Raw genomic sequence first — 13,808 nt, forward strand, 5'->3', positions numbered from 1 at the left:
GGATGCCTACAGGTAAAGCAAATAACTTGAGGGTGAAGGATAAACAAAAAGCATTGATGTCAAGTAAGAGTTCATAATATTAGAAAATACAAAGTATTTTCCTCTTTAATCAAGAGGTTTATTCCTTCTGTATAAGACATGATAGTTAAAAGATGAGTGGGCTGAGGTGAAGTACACATCCTGTTTATAGAAACGACACAGAATGTGCTTGTACTATCCTTGTGTTAGTGAGAGTCCTCATTGTTGTGATCAAAATGCCTGACAGACACAACTTAAGGGAGAGAGGTTCCTAAATGCAGAGATTTCAACCCACAGTCCTTGTCTCCATTGATTGTGGGACTGTGGGAAGACACAGAGCATAATGATGGAACCATGTCAAGAAGGCTGTTCCTCTCAGGACAGACAGAAAGTGGAGAGAAAACAGGAAGAGGTCACAGCAGTATATAGCCACCCAGGACACACACTGTGAGGTCCCATAAGGAGATCATATTATGACTCCATCATAGGAGTAATCCACTCATTATGTCAGAGTCCTATGACATTACTGTTGTGAGGTAATCTTTTTGCATACTGGGAAAATGTGTCTCTGCCAAGGCATCTTCTGACTGGTTTAATAAAGAGCTAAATGGCCAGTACCTAGGCAGGAAGGGGTCAGTGGGGCTTCTGGGAAGAGATAGGAACTCCGTAAAGGAGAGAAGTAGGATTTGACAGTGAGACATGGGGAAGTCGGACTTACAGTACGGAAGAGAGGTAACTAACCACATGGCAGAATGTTAAACAGGTTAATTTAAGTTATAGGAGCTAGTTGGGAACAAGCCTAAACTAAGGCCAAGCTTTCATACTTAATATAAAGTCTCCATGTCATTATTTGGGAACTGGCAGTCCAGAGAAAGTCCAATGACACCTTACTAACATGACAGTAATGTAAAACCCAAGACAGAGAAATAGAAGTATTTACTAGACCAGAATCAAGATGAAAGTTTTAATGAAGAATATCCATGTTTCAAGAAAGACAGGGTGAATTCTCAGAGAGAGAATCACACCTCTTAAAAGCAGTGGGGTCATATTTTGTAACAGTTGAAGTCATTTAGTCTTTTCATGTGTGACATTTGTGTGGGGCCATATTTGAATATGTAAGAAGTGGGTATCTCATTATCTTGTTAAGTAGTAAGCTTTATAGTTTATCTCTTTATTCTTATTAAAGCTGTCCATTTGGACTGAGGCACCATGGGTTGTTAGGAGGAGCTATCACAGGTCACTGGGTATGCTAGCTCCAAGCACCTAGGGTCTGATTGTAAAGGGCAGGAGATGTTATTATATTAGCCTTCTTGACATGGTTCCATCATTATGCTCTGTGTCTTCCCACAGTCCCACAATCAATGGAGACAAGGACTGTGGGTTGAAATCTCTGCATTTAGGAACCTCTCTCCCTTAAGTTGTGTCTGTCAGGCATTTTGATCACAACAATGAGGACTCTCACTAACACAAGGACAGTACAAGCACATTCTGTGTCGTTTCTATAAACAGGATGTGTACTTCACCCCAGCTCACTCATCTTTTAACTATCATGTCTTATACAGAAGGAATAATAACAATCTTGCATTTGGTCTTTGTCTGCGCATTTATCCTCTGTTGGATCAGTAACATCAAATCAATGACAAGGAATTAAAATGGTTTTCCTTCTGCAACTGCTTTAAAACAGAATGGGAATGTGTGGGGAGAGTAAGAAGCTGTTTGGCATTCCTGATCTGTCATGTGGTTGTAGAACCATGGGCATAAAAGGTTTGTATTGCATTTTGGAGAGGAGAGCGAATACGTACTGTAGGTGGTAGTGGAAGACAGTGACTCTACTTGGAGGTCAAGAGGTCATTGGTGGTGGGAAATAGGTGTTGGTGTTGATTTTAAAAGCTGATAGGAAAAAATGCTGTTATGTATTGACATGGGCCTTTGTCCTGTAATAATCTAAGCAGTTCTAAAGGCTACACAGAAGTTTTGGTAGAGAGGCTTCAGGGTTAGGATCTCCCAGTAAAGTAATGGAGTTTAAGTTTGACAAGCTGTTATAGCAAGTTTTACAGTTTATAAGAGACAAGTCTGATACTCAGTCATTTTTTTTTATCATGAGTGCCAGGGCTTCATGTTGAACATTTTGAAGACTTGGGAAGAAACTTAATGTCAACCATGTTTATTAATTTATATCCTTGACTATAAAGCAAAGAATGATTTCAAGAAGTATTTGGCATTGCAGAGATTGACTGTAGACCATTGGATGCAAAAAAAAAAAAATGTGAGAAAATGCTGGAGGGAGACACAGTAGTGTAGAACATCAGAGAACAAATGAAACAGAACATCCTGAGATGGAGGGAATGAGAAGAGTGGAGAGGAGGATAAGGTAGAGTCACTTTGAAACATTCAGCACCAAATTCTCTGTCACTCAGTCCTACTGAGCCTTCTTGCTTCTGTCCAGGGACCGAGAGGCTTCCTTCCTCTGCGTTTTTGTCTCCCCTACTCTTTCTCTTCCACTGCACTCAGATGTTGAGAGGCATAATACAGTGCAGAACACAGGGGAAACAAACTAAGGACTGATGCTCAGGCTGCCTCCTTGCAGGGTCTCAGTGGAATTCCAGCACTAATCTCCAAAGCTCCAGTCAACTCTTGTCCTTACAGTTATGTTCTTGATCAGTTCCATTAACTGCCCTTCCCATCAGGTTGAGGGTGACTAGAAATTCCTGCTCTTAATAGCTGGGGTGGGGATTTCCCATTGCTTGAAGGCCTGGCCACATGTTTCAATGAATTCTATGTATGCTGACTTTTCATTGATGGTTTATGTGAACCAAAATGTAGATGTTGGGGGAACAAGAAACAGCTAGCTGAGTAGGCAGAATGGATACCAGTAGAATGTTACAGCCCACAAATCAGGTAGATGATGTCAAGAAAAGAGAGTATTGTAATCTGAAATGATGTTGAGAAATCAAAGATAAGAATCAAGAGTCATCATCAGAGTCATCATCAGATCTAGCAACACATAGGAAACTTTTCAGAGCATTTTCAGTGGAGTGAGGGCCAATGACAGTGAACAACTCAAGGTCAGATGAATCATCTACTTGAATCTGCCTTTACACCAGGAGCTCACTGGGACTCTGCCCTGAAACTCTCTATTTCCACCATTTGCTCAGTTGTCAGTTTCTGTGGCCCCACGCTACTTTTTCACACACTTATCAGATACAAACAGGAACGCTTAGAGATGTGACAACATGCTTGTAAACTGATTTAAAACTGCCTAAAGAATGAGCAGCAGCATGGGTGTAATTCAGTGGCTAAATTACTTGCCTATAGCACTTCATGACCCTAGGTTACATGCTTACTACTAGAAACAAATTTCAGGTAGTACAACACTGATTTGGGGAAATAAATAAATATATTTGTATAAACTGACAACATGACTGCTCTGTGGTATGTTTAAAGGGAAGATTGTTATTGAAGATATGAGACAGAGAATAACAAGAGGCATCCGGAAGAGTCCAGAGCAGAGAGAGAAATAAGTAGACTGGACATGGCCAGTGGACTGGACCTGGACAGGGCTGTCTGTGAGATAGGGGGACTAGTAAAAGATAGAGAAAAGAGTTAACAGTGAGAGAAGCAGGAGCGGAGAGACAGACAGAGAGCATACTGAGCATTACAGGGTTGTAAGGAGAATGAGTGGCTAGGGTGAAGCAAGCCCTTAATCTGAAGAGAGTTTAGGGGAGGGGAGAGGGAAGGTTAGGGTGGATTATGAAATGTGTAACAACAAGTACTTGTCCTACTGAGAAAGACTAGAGGCCAGGCTATGCTTGATATGCTAATAGGCACCACAGGTAGCCGTGTGTCCCTTTGTCAGAGGTGAGGGCAATGCCTCCTTTTGGTAGTAGGAAACCAGTTTCACAAGTTCTGGAGGAATGCTGGCTTTTATCTAACCATCAGAAATCCTTCAATAGTCCAGGTCAAGCCCATTTTTAAAAATTTGGACTGCCTTTTGGAGTTTGGGGAACTGGGGCTTCCTTTGGATGCCACAATATTAACTCTTAAGTTTTCACTAAAACATTGTTAATATTTTGTTATAATTGTTGATGCTACCAATTATACATCTTATCAGGAATAATTAGAACATATCTTCACTGGTAGGGATGGATGATGTATGTGCTTGAGTCTGTCTTTATGTAAGGAAAAGCAGATAATTTCTTTTATTTGCCTTGGTGTTAAAGTCTTGCCACATGCCTATTTGGCAGACTGGTAAGAAATTATCTTTCTGTGAGTTTGTTCCTCATAAGTAATTGTAGCTGGCCTCATTTGACATTCCAGATTCAATATTATTGGTATTGAACTAAAATATTATGGAGGCCTTCTTCTCTAATACTCATAGGAAAATTAAAATAGATTTCCATTTTCCAATCCCTTTGAAGATATCCTTCAAAATAAGGTCTAAGGTATTGTAGAGGGATATTAACAACATCAGTGAAACTTCAGTGAAAAAAATGACAGCACATCAGTATGTCAGTCTGGAAGAACTAACAACTGACAATGTGTTACTGGCATAGAGGAAAAAGAATTTCACAGAAAATGAATCATAGAAAATTCCACTAATCTAGGGAAGGAGAATCTGGCCCACAGAACACCAAATTGACAGGATCAGAAAAGAAATTCTCCGTGACATAGTAATCGAAACAAAAAATTATAAAACGAAGACAATATATTGAAAGTTGCAAAATAGAAGGACCTACTCATATCCAAAGGCAGTCTCATCAGAATAACTGCTTACTGTTGTGGAATATTATTTTAAGATTTGTTTATGCTGTGGAACATTTGTTAATAATGCAAAGATGTGTTGCATTCTTTTATGTTACATTTGTTTAACTCTGTGAAGTTGTGTTACTGTGCCTGTCTAAAACACCTGAGTGGTCTAATAAAGAGATGAACAGTCAATAGCAAGGCAGGAGAAAGGATAGGCAGGGCTGATGGGCAGAGAGAATAAATAGGAGAAATCTGGGGAGAGGGATGGAGAAGTGGAGAAGCAGGAAAGAGGAGGAGAGGAAGACTCTAGGGGCCAACCACCCAGCTACACAGTAAGCCATGGAGAAAGAAGTAAAGAAAGGTATACAGAAATAGAGAAAGATAAAAGCCCAGAGGAAAAGATAGATGAGATAATTTAAGAAAAGCCGGCTAGAAATAAGCCAAACTAAGGCCGGCCCATTCATAAGAAAGAATAAACTTCCATGTATTTACTTGGGAGCTGGATCAGGGGAGCTGGGTGGTGGGCCCCCTAAAGAGCCAAAAGAGTAAACAAAACAAAACAACTACAGTGAACTTTTTAAACTATGAAAGCATAAAGAGATTGGGCTTGGATTGTTCAAAATCTGAAAGAGTATAGCTCCCAGTTCAGTCTAATATATTCTGTAACACTCTAGTCATAGTTGATAGTGAAAGAAAAATCTCCTATGATAAAAGCAGGCTAAAAAAAAAAAAAATCATGACCCCTAAGCCATTCCTTCAGAGAATACTAGAAAGATCACTTCAGTATAAATAGAATGATAAACACAACTCAGGAGACCTTATCAGATAAGTTTCTTTGTTCAGAAGATATGGTTGACTCAGAAACTCACTAGTCAATGTGCAGAAAATAAGTGTCTGGAGTTCTCAGCCAAGAATGAGACAGACACCTGTATACTCCCTTCCCTCCAAGGCTCAGGGGCCACTGTGGGCAAGGTTAGGAAGGACATAAGCAAAACAGTGTCTTCTGGACACGACAAGACTGCCACATTCACAAACTCACAGCAGCTGTGTTTGTCTGTACAAGATCAAACCAGTGAACATTCTAGCATGGGGTGGGAAGGGACTTAGGAGTGTCAGCCCCTAACTGAGGAGCAATTTACAGTGACAGCCCCTGAGGAAAGGAAACTCCCTTTTCTTTAAGGATGTGGCCCCTGGTAGGTTGATCATGCTCTGTGGATGGTTCCATACATCATCATGGGCAGCATGAATTTGATTTGGTGAGTGATTAAAAACCAAATGCACATGAAATTGGAGAGAGTGAGGAAGTTGACATTAGATGTAAGAGGAGTTAGGGAGAAAAGTCTGGGGGTCCTTACAACCAAAATACATTGCATTCATGTATGAATTTTAAAATTCATACTAAAAACTGAGTTTTTTTTTATTTTGGAATGCAAACAAACATAAAGTTAAACATATGCAAATCAGTGGGTATAATTACAAGATATAAATAGACTTAATGATAGATGGTCACATGATCATCTCAATGTATACTGAGAAGACCTTTGACCAAGTCCAACAGCCTTTCCTGATAAAAGTCCTGAATACAGGGACTAGAAGGAACATACTACAACTTAATTAAGGGCTATATGAGACAAATCTAAATCAAATTCAAAAAAATAGAAGAAAGCATTTTCTCTAAAATGAGGAGTGAGACAAGGGTATTCAGTGTTTGTGCCCTTATTCAATATAGTGATTGAATCCTTAGCTATAGCAATAGTCAAGATAATTTTCTTTAAGTAGGAAAGGAAGAAGTTGAACTATCTCTATTTGTCTATGGCATGGTCCTACATTTAAAGGACTCTAAAAATTCTACCAAAAAACTCTTAGACCTGACAAACACTCAAAAAAAAAAAAAAATAGATCACAAAATCAATATCTAAAATCAGATCAGTACTTTTCCTATACACTTATAATTGTGAACTTGTAAAGAAAGAAGAAGAAAATCCTGTTTATAACAGCTCTTTAAAAAAAAAGTAATAAATTTCCCAAAGAAGATGAAAGTTTTCTACAAGGAGAACTTTCAAAAGACTAAAGAAAGAAATTGAATATGATATCCAAAGGTGGAAAGACCTCCCATACTCATGGACGGTGAAAGTGAATGAAATAGTGAAAGCTTCTTACAGATTTAATGCAGTCCTCATCAAAATTTCTCAGAAATAGAAAAAAACCCTAAAATTTGTATAAATATACAAAAGACTTTGAATATCTCAAATAATCCTTAGCCAAATGAACAATGCTGTAAGTGTACAAGGAGCCATCTCAAATGATGCTGCAGTGCCATAGTAACAAAATGAACTGGAACTAAGCCCCGAACAGACTTGTGAAATAGCATAGAGAACATAGAAATAAATCCACACAGCTACAGCCCCTTGGAGAAATGATCACCTCTTCAAGACATTGCTCTGGGAAAACTAGATATCCATGTAAAGAAGAGTGAGCTTATTTCTCACACTGAACAACAACACAAAAATAATCAAAATATTTTAAAGCCTTTAATTTAGAACCTGAAACCTTGAAATTGCTAGAGGAAAACAGGAGAAACACTTCCAAGATACAGGCATAGATGAAAGATTTCAGAAAAGGAATCCAATAGCTCAGGAAATAATTGGGGAAAACTGACAAATGGAATCACATGAAATTTAAAAGATTCTACACAGCAAAGGAGATAGAAGAACAGGAGGAATCCTTAACCAGCAATCCTCTGACAGGGGCCGATGTCAGATAAAGAACTCTGAAACCTAAACTCCCAAGTCATCCATTCATAGACTAAAGAGCTGGAGACTTCTGCCTGGAATACTAATGGCCAATAAGTATTTGAAAAGAAAAAAATGTCTGGCATTATTAGCCTTCTAGGGAGTGCAAATAAACTCTTTGTGGTCATATAAGCCTGTGAGAAGGCTAGCTGCAAGAAGACCAAAGGCATGCTGGTCAGGATGTCAAAAGAGGAGCCCTTAATCACTGCTGGGGCAACCTCAATGAAGAGTTCCTGGGTGCTCACAGCAGAGAACCTAAGTCCACACACCTCTGAGACACTTGCATGTCTGTTTGCTGCCTTCTACTCATAAAAGCCACCACACAGATCCAGTTTAGACATTTGTACTAGGTGATGGATGAAGAAAACATGGTATATATACCACTGAAGGAAGTGATTTAGTTGTAAAGATGAAAACTAATTTTTGTAGGAATATGGCTGGAACTAGGGATCATAGTGAGCAAAAATAAGCCAGATTGAAAAGGTAAGTATCCGATTTTCCATCACAAGCCAGAATACAGATTTAAATACATGTATTTCACATCATAACTGTAGGACGTGAAAACGGAAGGAGGACTATCTGGGAGAAGGGGGGGATGAGGAAGAGGGTGGGAGAAGTACAAAGGAGAGTGGACAACAGCCATGAGCAAACACATGATATATGTGTGAAGACATCATAATGAAACCCATTGTTTTGCAAGCAAACCATAATAAATAAATTTAAGAGTGGGGTGGCGGTGGCCCGATTGGCTGGGATGCAGTGTCCATGGCTAGCAGCTGGGGTAGGGGCTTTGTCCAGCTCAGAGCAAGGCGAGGCCCTCTAGACATCCGCGCGGTGGTGGCAGAGACGCAGCGGCAGCCAGAGAGGCAGGATGGTCTCCGGGTCACGTGCCGCCAGCGGGCCTGGCGGACTGTGTAGGGCATAGGCAGGCAGGGAGATTGCAGCTTCTCAATCACAGCAGGACTCTGGTGAAAAACACATTGCACATTTATGGCGATTCCGAATTTGAGAGTCAATTTCTGCCAGGCTCAGCACAGCAATTTCCCTCACAAGTGAGTGACCTTGGGGATTCTATGTGCCATATTCAACTGCACCTTGAAGACTCTGGACACGAGGCTGTCGTCGAAAGTAACTGCAAGTATATTTCGTTTAATGACTCTGGTAAAATCAAACATCAGGTAAACAAAGGCGGAAGACAACCATCACTGTTGTCTCGCTAGTGTCTAAATGTAGGCCGGGTAGGTGAGTTCGGTATGTAGCTGGCTGTTTCTGAAGTCTGAAGGTATCCATCTGCAGACGCTAAGGCCCAGGTTGAATTCGAATGAATTTAAATACTCTGCCTTTCTTGGAGAAGCTTCATACAGAGTAAACAAATCGAATAAAGAAAATAAAGAACGACAATAGACCTTTTGGTGATCTTAATGTTTTCGCTTTTTCATCACACACGCAGGCACACTCTCATTTGCCATAATGAATCATACAGCACCAGTGGAGATCTGCTATGACAACATGCGTTTTCTGATAACTCACAACCCCACCAATGCTACGATGCACAAGTTCACAGAGGAACTTAAGAACTATGGAGTGACAACCCTGGTCAGAGTTTGCGATGCCACGTATGATAAAGCTCTAGTTGAAAACCGTGGCATCCGCGTTCTAGACCTGCCCTACAACGACGGAGCCCCACCCCCTGATAACATAGTGGATGACTGGCTGCACCTGTTAAAAAGCAATTTCCGTGAGGAGCCAGGTTCCTGTGTGGCAGTGCACTGTATGGCAGGGCTGGGAAGGGCTCCTGTGCTGGTGGCACTGGCTTTGATCGAATGCGGAATGAAGAACGAAGACGCAGTTCACTTTATCCGACAGAAACGAAGGGGCGCGTTCAACACTAAGCAGCTGCTTTTCTTGGGGCAGTATCAACCCAAGATGCGGACCAGGTCACGGTTGCGCTTTAGGGATTCCCCGGTGCACTGCTGCATTCAGTAGGATACAAGCCAAGGCTTTCTCCACTGTGGCTTTGAGATGGAACCCTTAGCACCTGGAATGCAGTTCTGGAATCTTTCCTGTGTCATCAATGAGTAATGGATTCAACGAACTGGTGCCGAAGCCAACAATGGAGAAATCCCTCTATAAAGTGAATAAATTAAGAAAAGAAATAAAATTAGAAGGAAAAAAACTAACTCGTTCCAGAGCAACAGCAAAGAAAACCTGGACCCTGAGTCTGGCTCCTAGAAGCACTCCCACAATCTGCCATGCTGTGACACCCCCGAAGGCTGGCAACAGTGAGGTTACCTAATCTTGAGCTCTCGTCCTCCACAACTGCCACCTAAATAAATCTCTTGATAAATTACCTAGCCTCAGGCATTTTATTATAACTGAAAAAGGGGCTGATACATTTGCCAACTCACATTTACTAAAATTTTATTTTGTATTTCAACTGATATATCAGCTGGGGATATCCTCAGGGCTAAGTACAATACCTATAGCTTATTAAACGACTGAAGTGTGTGTGTGTGTGTGTGTGTGTGTGTGTGTGTGTTGAACAAATAAGTCATGACTTGCTGTTGATATATTGCTCTGTTGTCCTGAGAAACATCTTGCATGTGTTAACCTTAAGAAAGCTACCATTTAGTTTCTAAAGATATTAAAATACTGATTATTGGCTGGAAAATGTATATGGAAAATGGAGGTAAAGTCCCTCCAAGTTGTTAGAGGAAACTTGTGTTTTAAAGGAAGTGAGTGACTCACAGTACATCCTAAGCAGAGACAGAACACTCGGGACCACAGTGTACCGAAGTCTGCACTGCTGGTAAAATACGTTTTCATTTTCCTGACGTCTTACTTTAATACTTTATGAGAATTAAATTGCTTTGTGTCTACCTAAAACAATTCCTCAATTATACCTACTCCTAAAGAGCTGCTTCCTCATGCAGATAGAAATAAATATACTTTACCTCTCAAAACCATAATTGGGCCCTCTCTCATGCTGCTGCTACCCTGCAGGCTGCAGGGCAGAGAGCTCCCACTGTTTCTGTGAGGAGCAGCCAGCGGGAGCTATTACAAGCTCATTTCTCTCCTAATTGGTAACCACATGGCCAAGAACCAGCCCTGCAAGACTGCTGGGAGAGTCACTTCTGAACCCCAGGTAGAAGCTGATAACCATGCCCTGTTGGCATGGGATTGCTCATAAGAAGAGTGACATCAAGGTTCTCCACTTCCCAAATCCCTAACTTGGCCTAGGTCTGCCATTCCTCAACACTGCCTCCTCTTTGGACCATAGGCAGGTGGGCAGTTGAGAGACCAGATGAGGTCGTGACAGGGCTCGTAGTCATCATGACTATGGAATGCCTTCACCATTGGCAGCAGCTGCTTTGGAGCCAGCCTTTATGTCGGCTCCATTCTAAACTCAAACTGAAGCATTTACAGTGGTCTTTTTGTTTCCCTTACTACCCCCTAGACAGTCAGGAATCTTCCAAGAGCTCCTGCTGGTTCAACCTTTTAAAGCTGGACAGAAGATGTTATATTAAAGAAGAATGAATAACCTGTATATCCTTTTCTTATTCCCGATTTTAGTGGAAATGCTTTGAGTTTTTCCTTGATTAGTATGCTTTGGTTGTGGGCTTGCTGTATGTTACATTTGATATGTTGACATACATCCACCATATTCCTAGATTCTCCAGGATAATTATCATGAAGGGATGTTGGATTTTGTGCGTTTAATGAGATGATCCTGTGGGTTTTATCTTTAAGTTTGTTGATGTGGTCAGCTACATTTACTGATTTATGTATGGTGAATTACCCCTGCATTTCTTGGATGAAGCTGAGTTAATTGCAGTGGATACCCTTATAGTGGGAATTTCCTTCTCTCATGACCTTGGGCTATTTGGCCTGATAGAGGTGGTGCTTCTTATCTGCCTACAATATGTGACTGCTTAAAAGGGAGGAGAAAAGGGCTCACGCTTTCTTGGGTGGTGAAGACCAGATTAGGTGGCATGAAGCAGTGTGTGATCATTCCCCAGCTTTCCAAGGACTCTGCAACTGAATTTACCTTATCCGGTATCAGTGAGTCTTTTTTCCCAAAGAATCCCCTAATTTATATATATATATATATATATATATACATATATATATATATATATATATATATATATATATATATATACACCATTGAGGTTCTTGTTACATACCCTTCTATTGTATTCTTGAATTTAGTCTGCAAGTATTTTATTGAGAAGTGTTGCGTCTATGTTCAGCAGAGATTGACTTATAATTTTCTTATTTTTGTTGTTGTTTAATCTTTGTTTAGTTTTGATATTGTGGTAATAGTGACTTCACAAAAAAAATCTTAAAGCTTTTCTTCTTTTCTGTTTTACAGAATAATTTGAAGAGAACTGGTGTTAGTTCTTGTAGAATTCTGTGCTGTACCCATAGGTTCCAGTGCTTTTTGTAATTGGGAGATTTTTAATTACTGTTCCTATCTCACTGGATATTATGGATCTATTCAAATTATTTACCCATCTTGATTTCATTTGGGTAGGTCATATATAACTAAAAAACAACCATTTATTTTAGGTGTTACAGTTTAATAGAATATAAACTAATATATCCTTATAAGCCTCTGAATTTCCTCAGTATATGTTGTAATCTTTCAGTTTTAATCTCTGATTTTATTTATTTTGGTTCTCTCTTTTTGTGGTTAAGCTAAAGATTTTCCAGTCCTGTTATTCTTTTCAAAAAAAACCAACTCTTTATTTCATTGCTTGTATTTTTTTTTTTTTTCATTTCTATTTTGGTTATCTCCTTTCATCTACTCTTTTTGGGTTTTTGCTGTGGGACGGTCTGTATGTCAAATTGCTCTGATTGGTCAATAAATAAAACACTGATTGGCCAGTGGCCAGGCAGGAAGTAGGTGGGACAAGGAGAGAGGGGAATTCTGGGAAGCGGAAGGCTGAGGCGGGGAGACACTGCCAGCTGCCGCCATGACCAGCAACATGTGAAGACACCGGTAAGCCACCAGCCACGTGGCAAGGTATAGATTTATGGAAATGAATTAATTTAAGCTATAAGAACAGTTAGCAAGAAGCCTGCCACGGCCATACAGTTTGTAAGCAATATAAGTCTCTGTGTTTACTTGGTTGGGTCTGAGCGGCTGTGGGACTGGTGGGTGACAAAGATTTGTCCTGACTGTGGGCAAGGCAGGAAAACTCTAGCTACAGGTTTTGTTTGTTCTTGTTTTTCCAAAGTCTTCAGGAGTAGTTGGACTTTCCTTTGGCCTGCCAAGCTCACAAATAATGACACAGAGACTTGTTATTAATTATGAAAGCTCAACCTTAGCTTGGGCTTTTCCCCAACTAGCTCTTCTAACTCGAATTTACTTGTTTCTACTAATTTATATTCTGCCACATGGTTCAGTTACCTCTCCTCTGCACCGTGTGTACAACTACTTCAGTGTCTTGCTGACATCTCTTGCACATCTAGATTCATCCCAAGTTCCTCTTTTTGCCCGAAAGTCCCGCCTAGTCTCTCTGGTCTAGCTATTAGCCACTCAGCTCTTTATTAAACCAACCAGAGTGACATATCTTCACACAGTGAACAAATATTTTGCAACATTTATGTGTATCATTAAGTTGTTAATATGAGATCTCTTGGGTTCTTTTTTTTAATGCAGACGTGTAGTTCTAGAAACTGACCTCTTAGGAATGCTTCTATTGTGTCCCATGGGTTTTAATATGTTGTAATTTTATTTTCATCCACTTCTAGGAATTTTAATTTTTCCTTAAAATTCCTCTCTGACACAATTTTCATTCAGTGTTTTGTTGTTTAGTTTTCATGAGTCTGTCTAGTTACTGACATATCTATTGCTTTATTTTTTTGTGGTCAGATAGAGTGCAGACTGTTATTTCAACTTTTTAAGAATTGTTAAGAGTGCATTTATGCCCTAATATATGGTTGATTTTAGAGAAAATTCCATCAACTTCTGAGAAAATGTGTATTTTTTTAGTGTTTTGGTGAAATAATCTGTAACTATCTGTTAGACCTTACAAATTTGTGATGCAATTTAACTCAAAAATTTCTTTGTTTTTGTTTGAGGAACCTGTCTAGTCAATGAGACAGGTGAAAGTGGTGTATTGAAGCCATTCATTTATCACTGTGCTGGTTTGAATTGTGGTTCTAGATCTAGTAATGTTTCTTTTAGGAAATTAGGTGCCCCTGTGTTTGGTTCATAAATGTTTATAATTGTAACAGCCTGTT

The 13,808-nt window shown here is 39.9% G+C and overlaps 1 protein-coding gene across 1 annotated transcript; it reads left to right on the top strand.

The window, feature by feature from the left end:
- The first annotated feature begins 8,276 nt into the window (after nucleotides 1-8,276).
- Nucleotides 8,277-9,906, top strand: LOC114710228 (protein tyrosine phosphatase type IVA 2-like). Its single transcript, XM_037202285.1, has one exon. It carries the CDS (start codon nucleotides 9,027-9,029, stop codon nucleotides 9,540-9,542), a length of 516 nt encoding a protein of 171 aa, XP_037058180.1. The 5' UTR covers nucleotides 8,277-9,026; the 3' UTR covers nucleotides 9,543-9,906.
- The last annotated feature ends 3,902 nt before the right edge of the window (nucleotides 9,907-13,808 follow it).

This window comes from Peromyscus leucopus, chromosome 2, assembly GCF_004664715.2.
Source record: "Peromyscus leucopus breed LL Stock chromosome 2, UCI_PerLeu_2.1, whole genome shotgun sequence".
NCBI classification, from domain to species: domain Eukaryota; kingdom Metazoa; phylum Chordata; class Mammalia; order Rodentia; family Cricetidae; genus Peromyscus; species Peromyscus leucopus.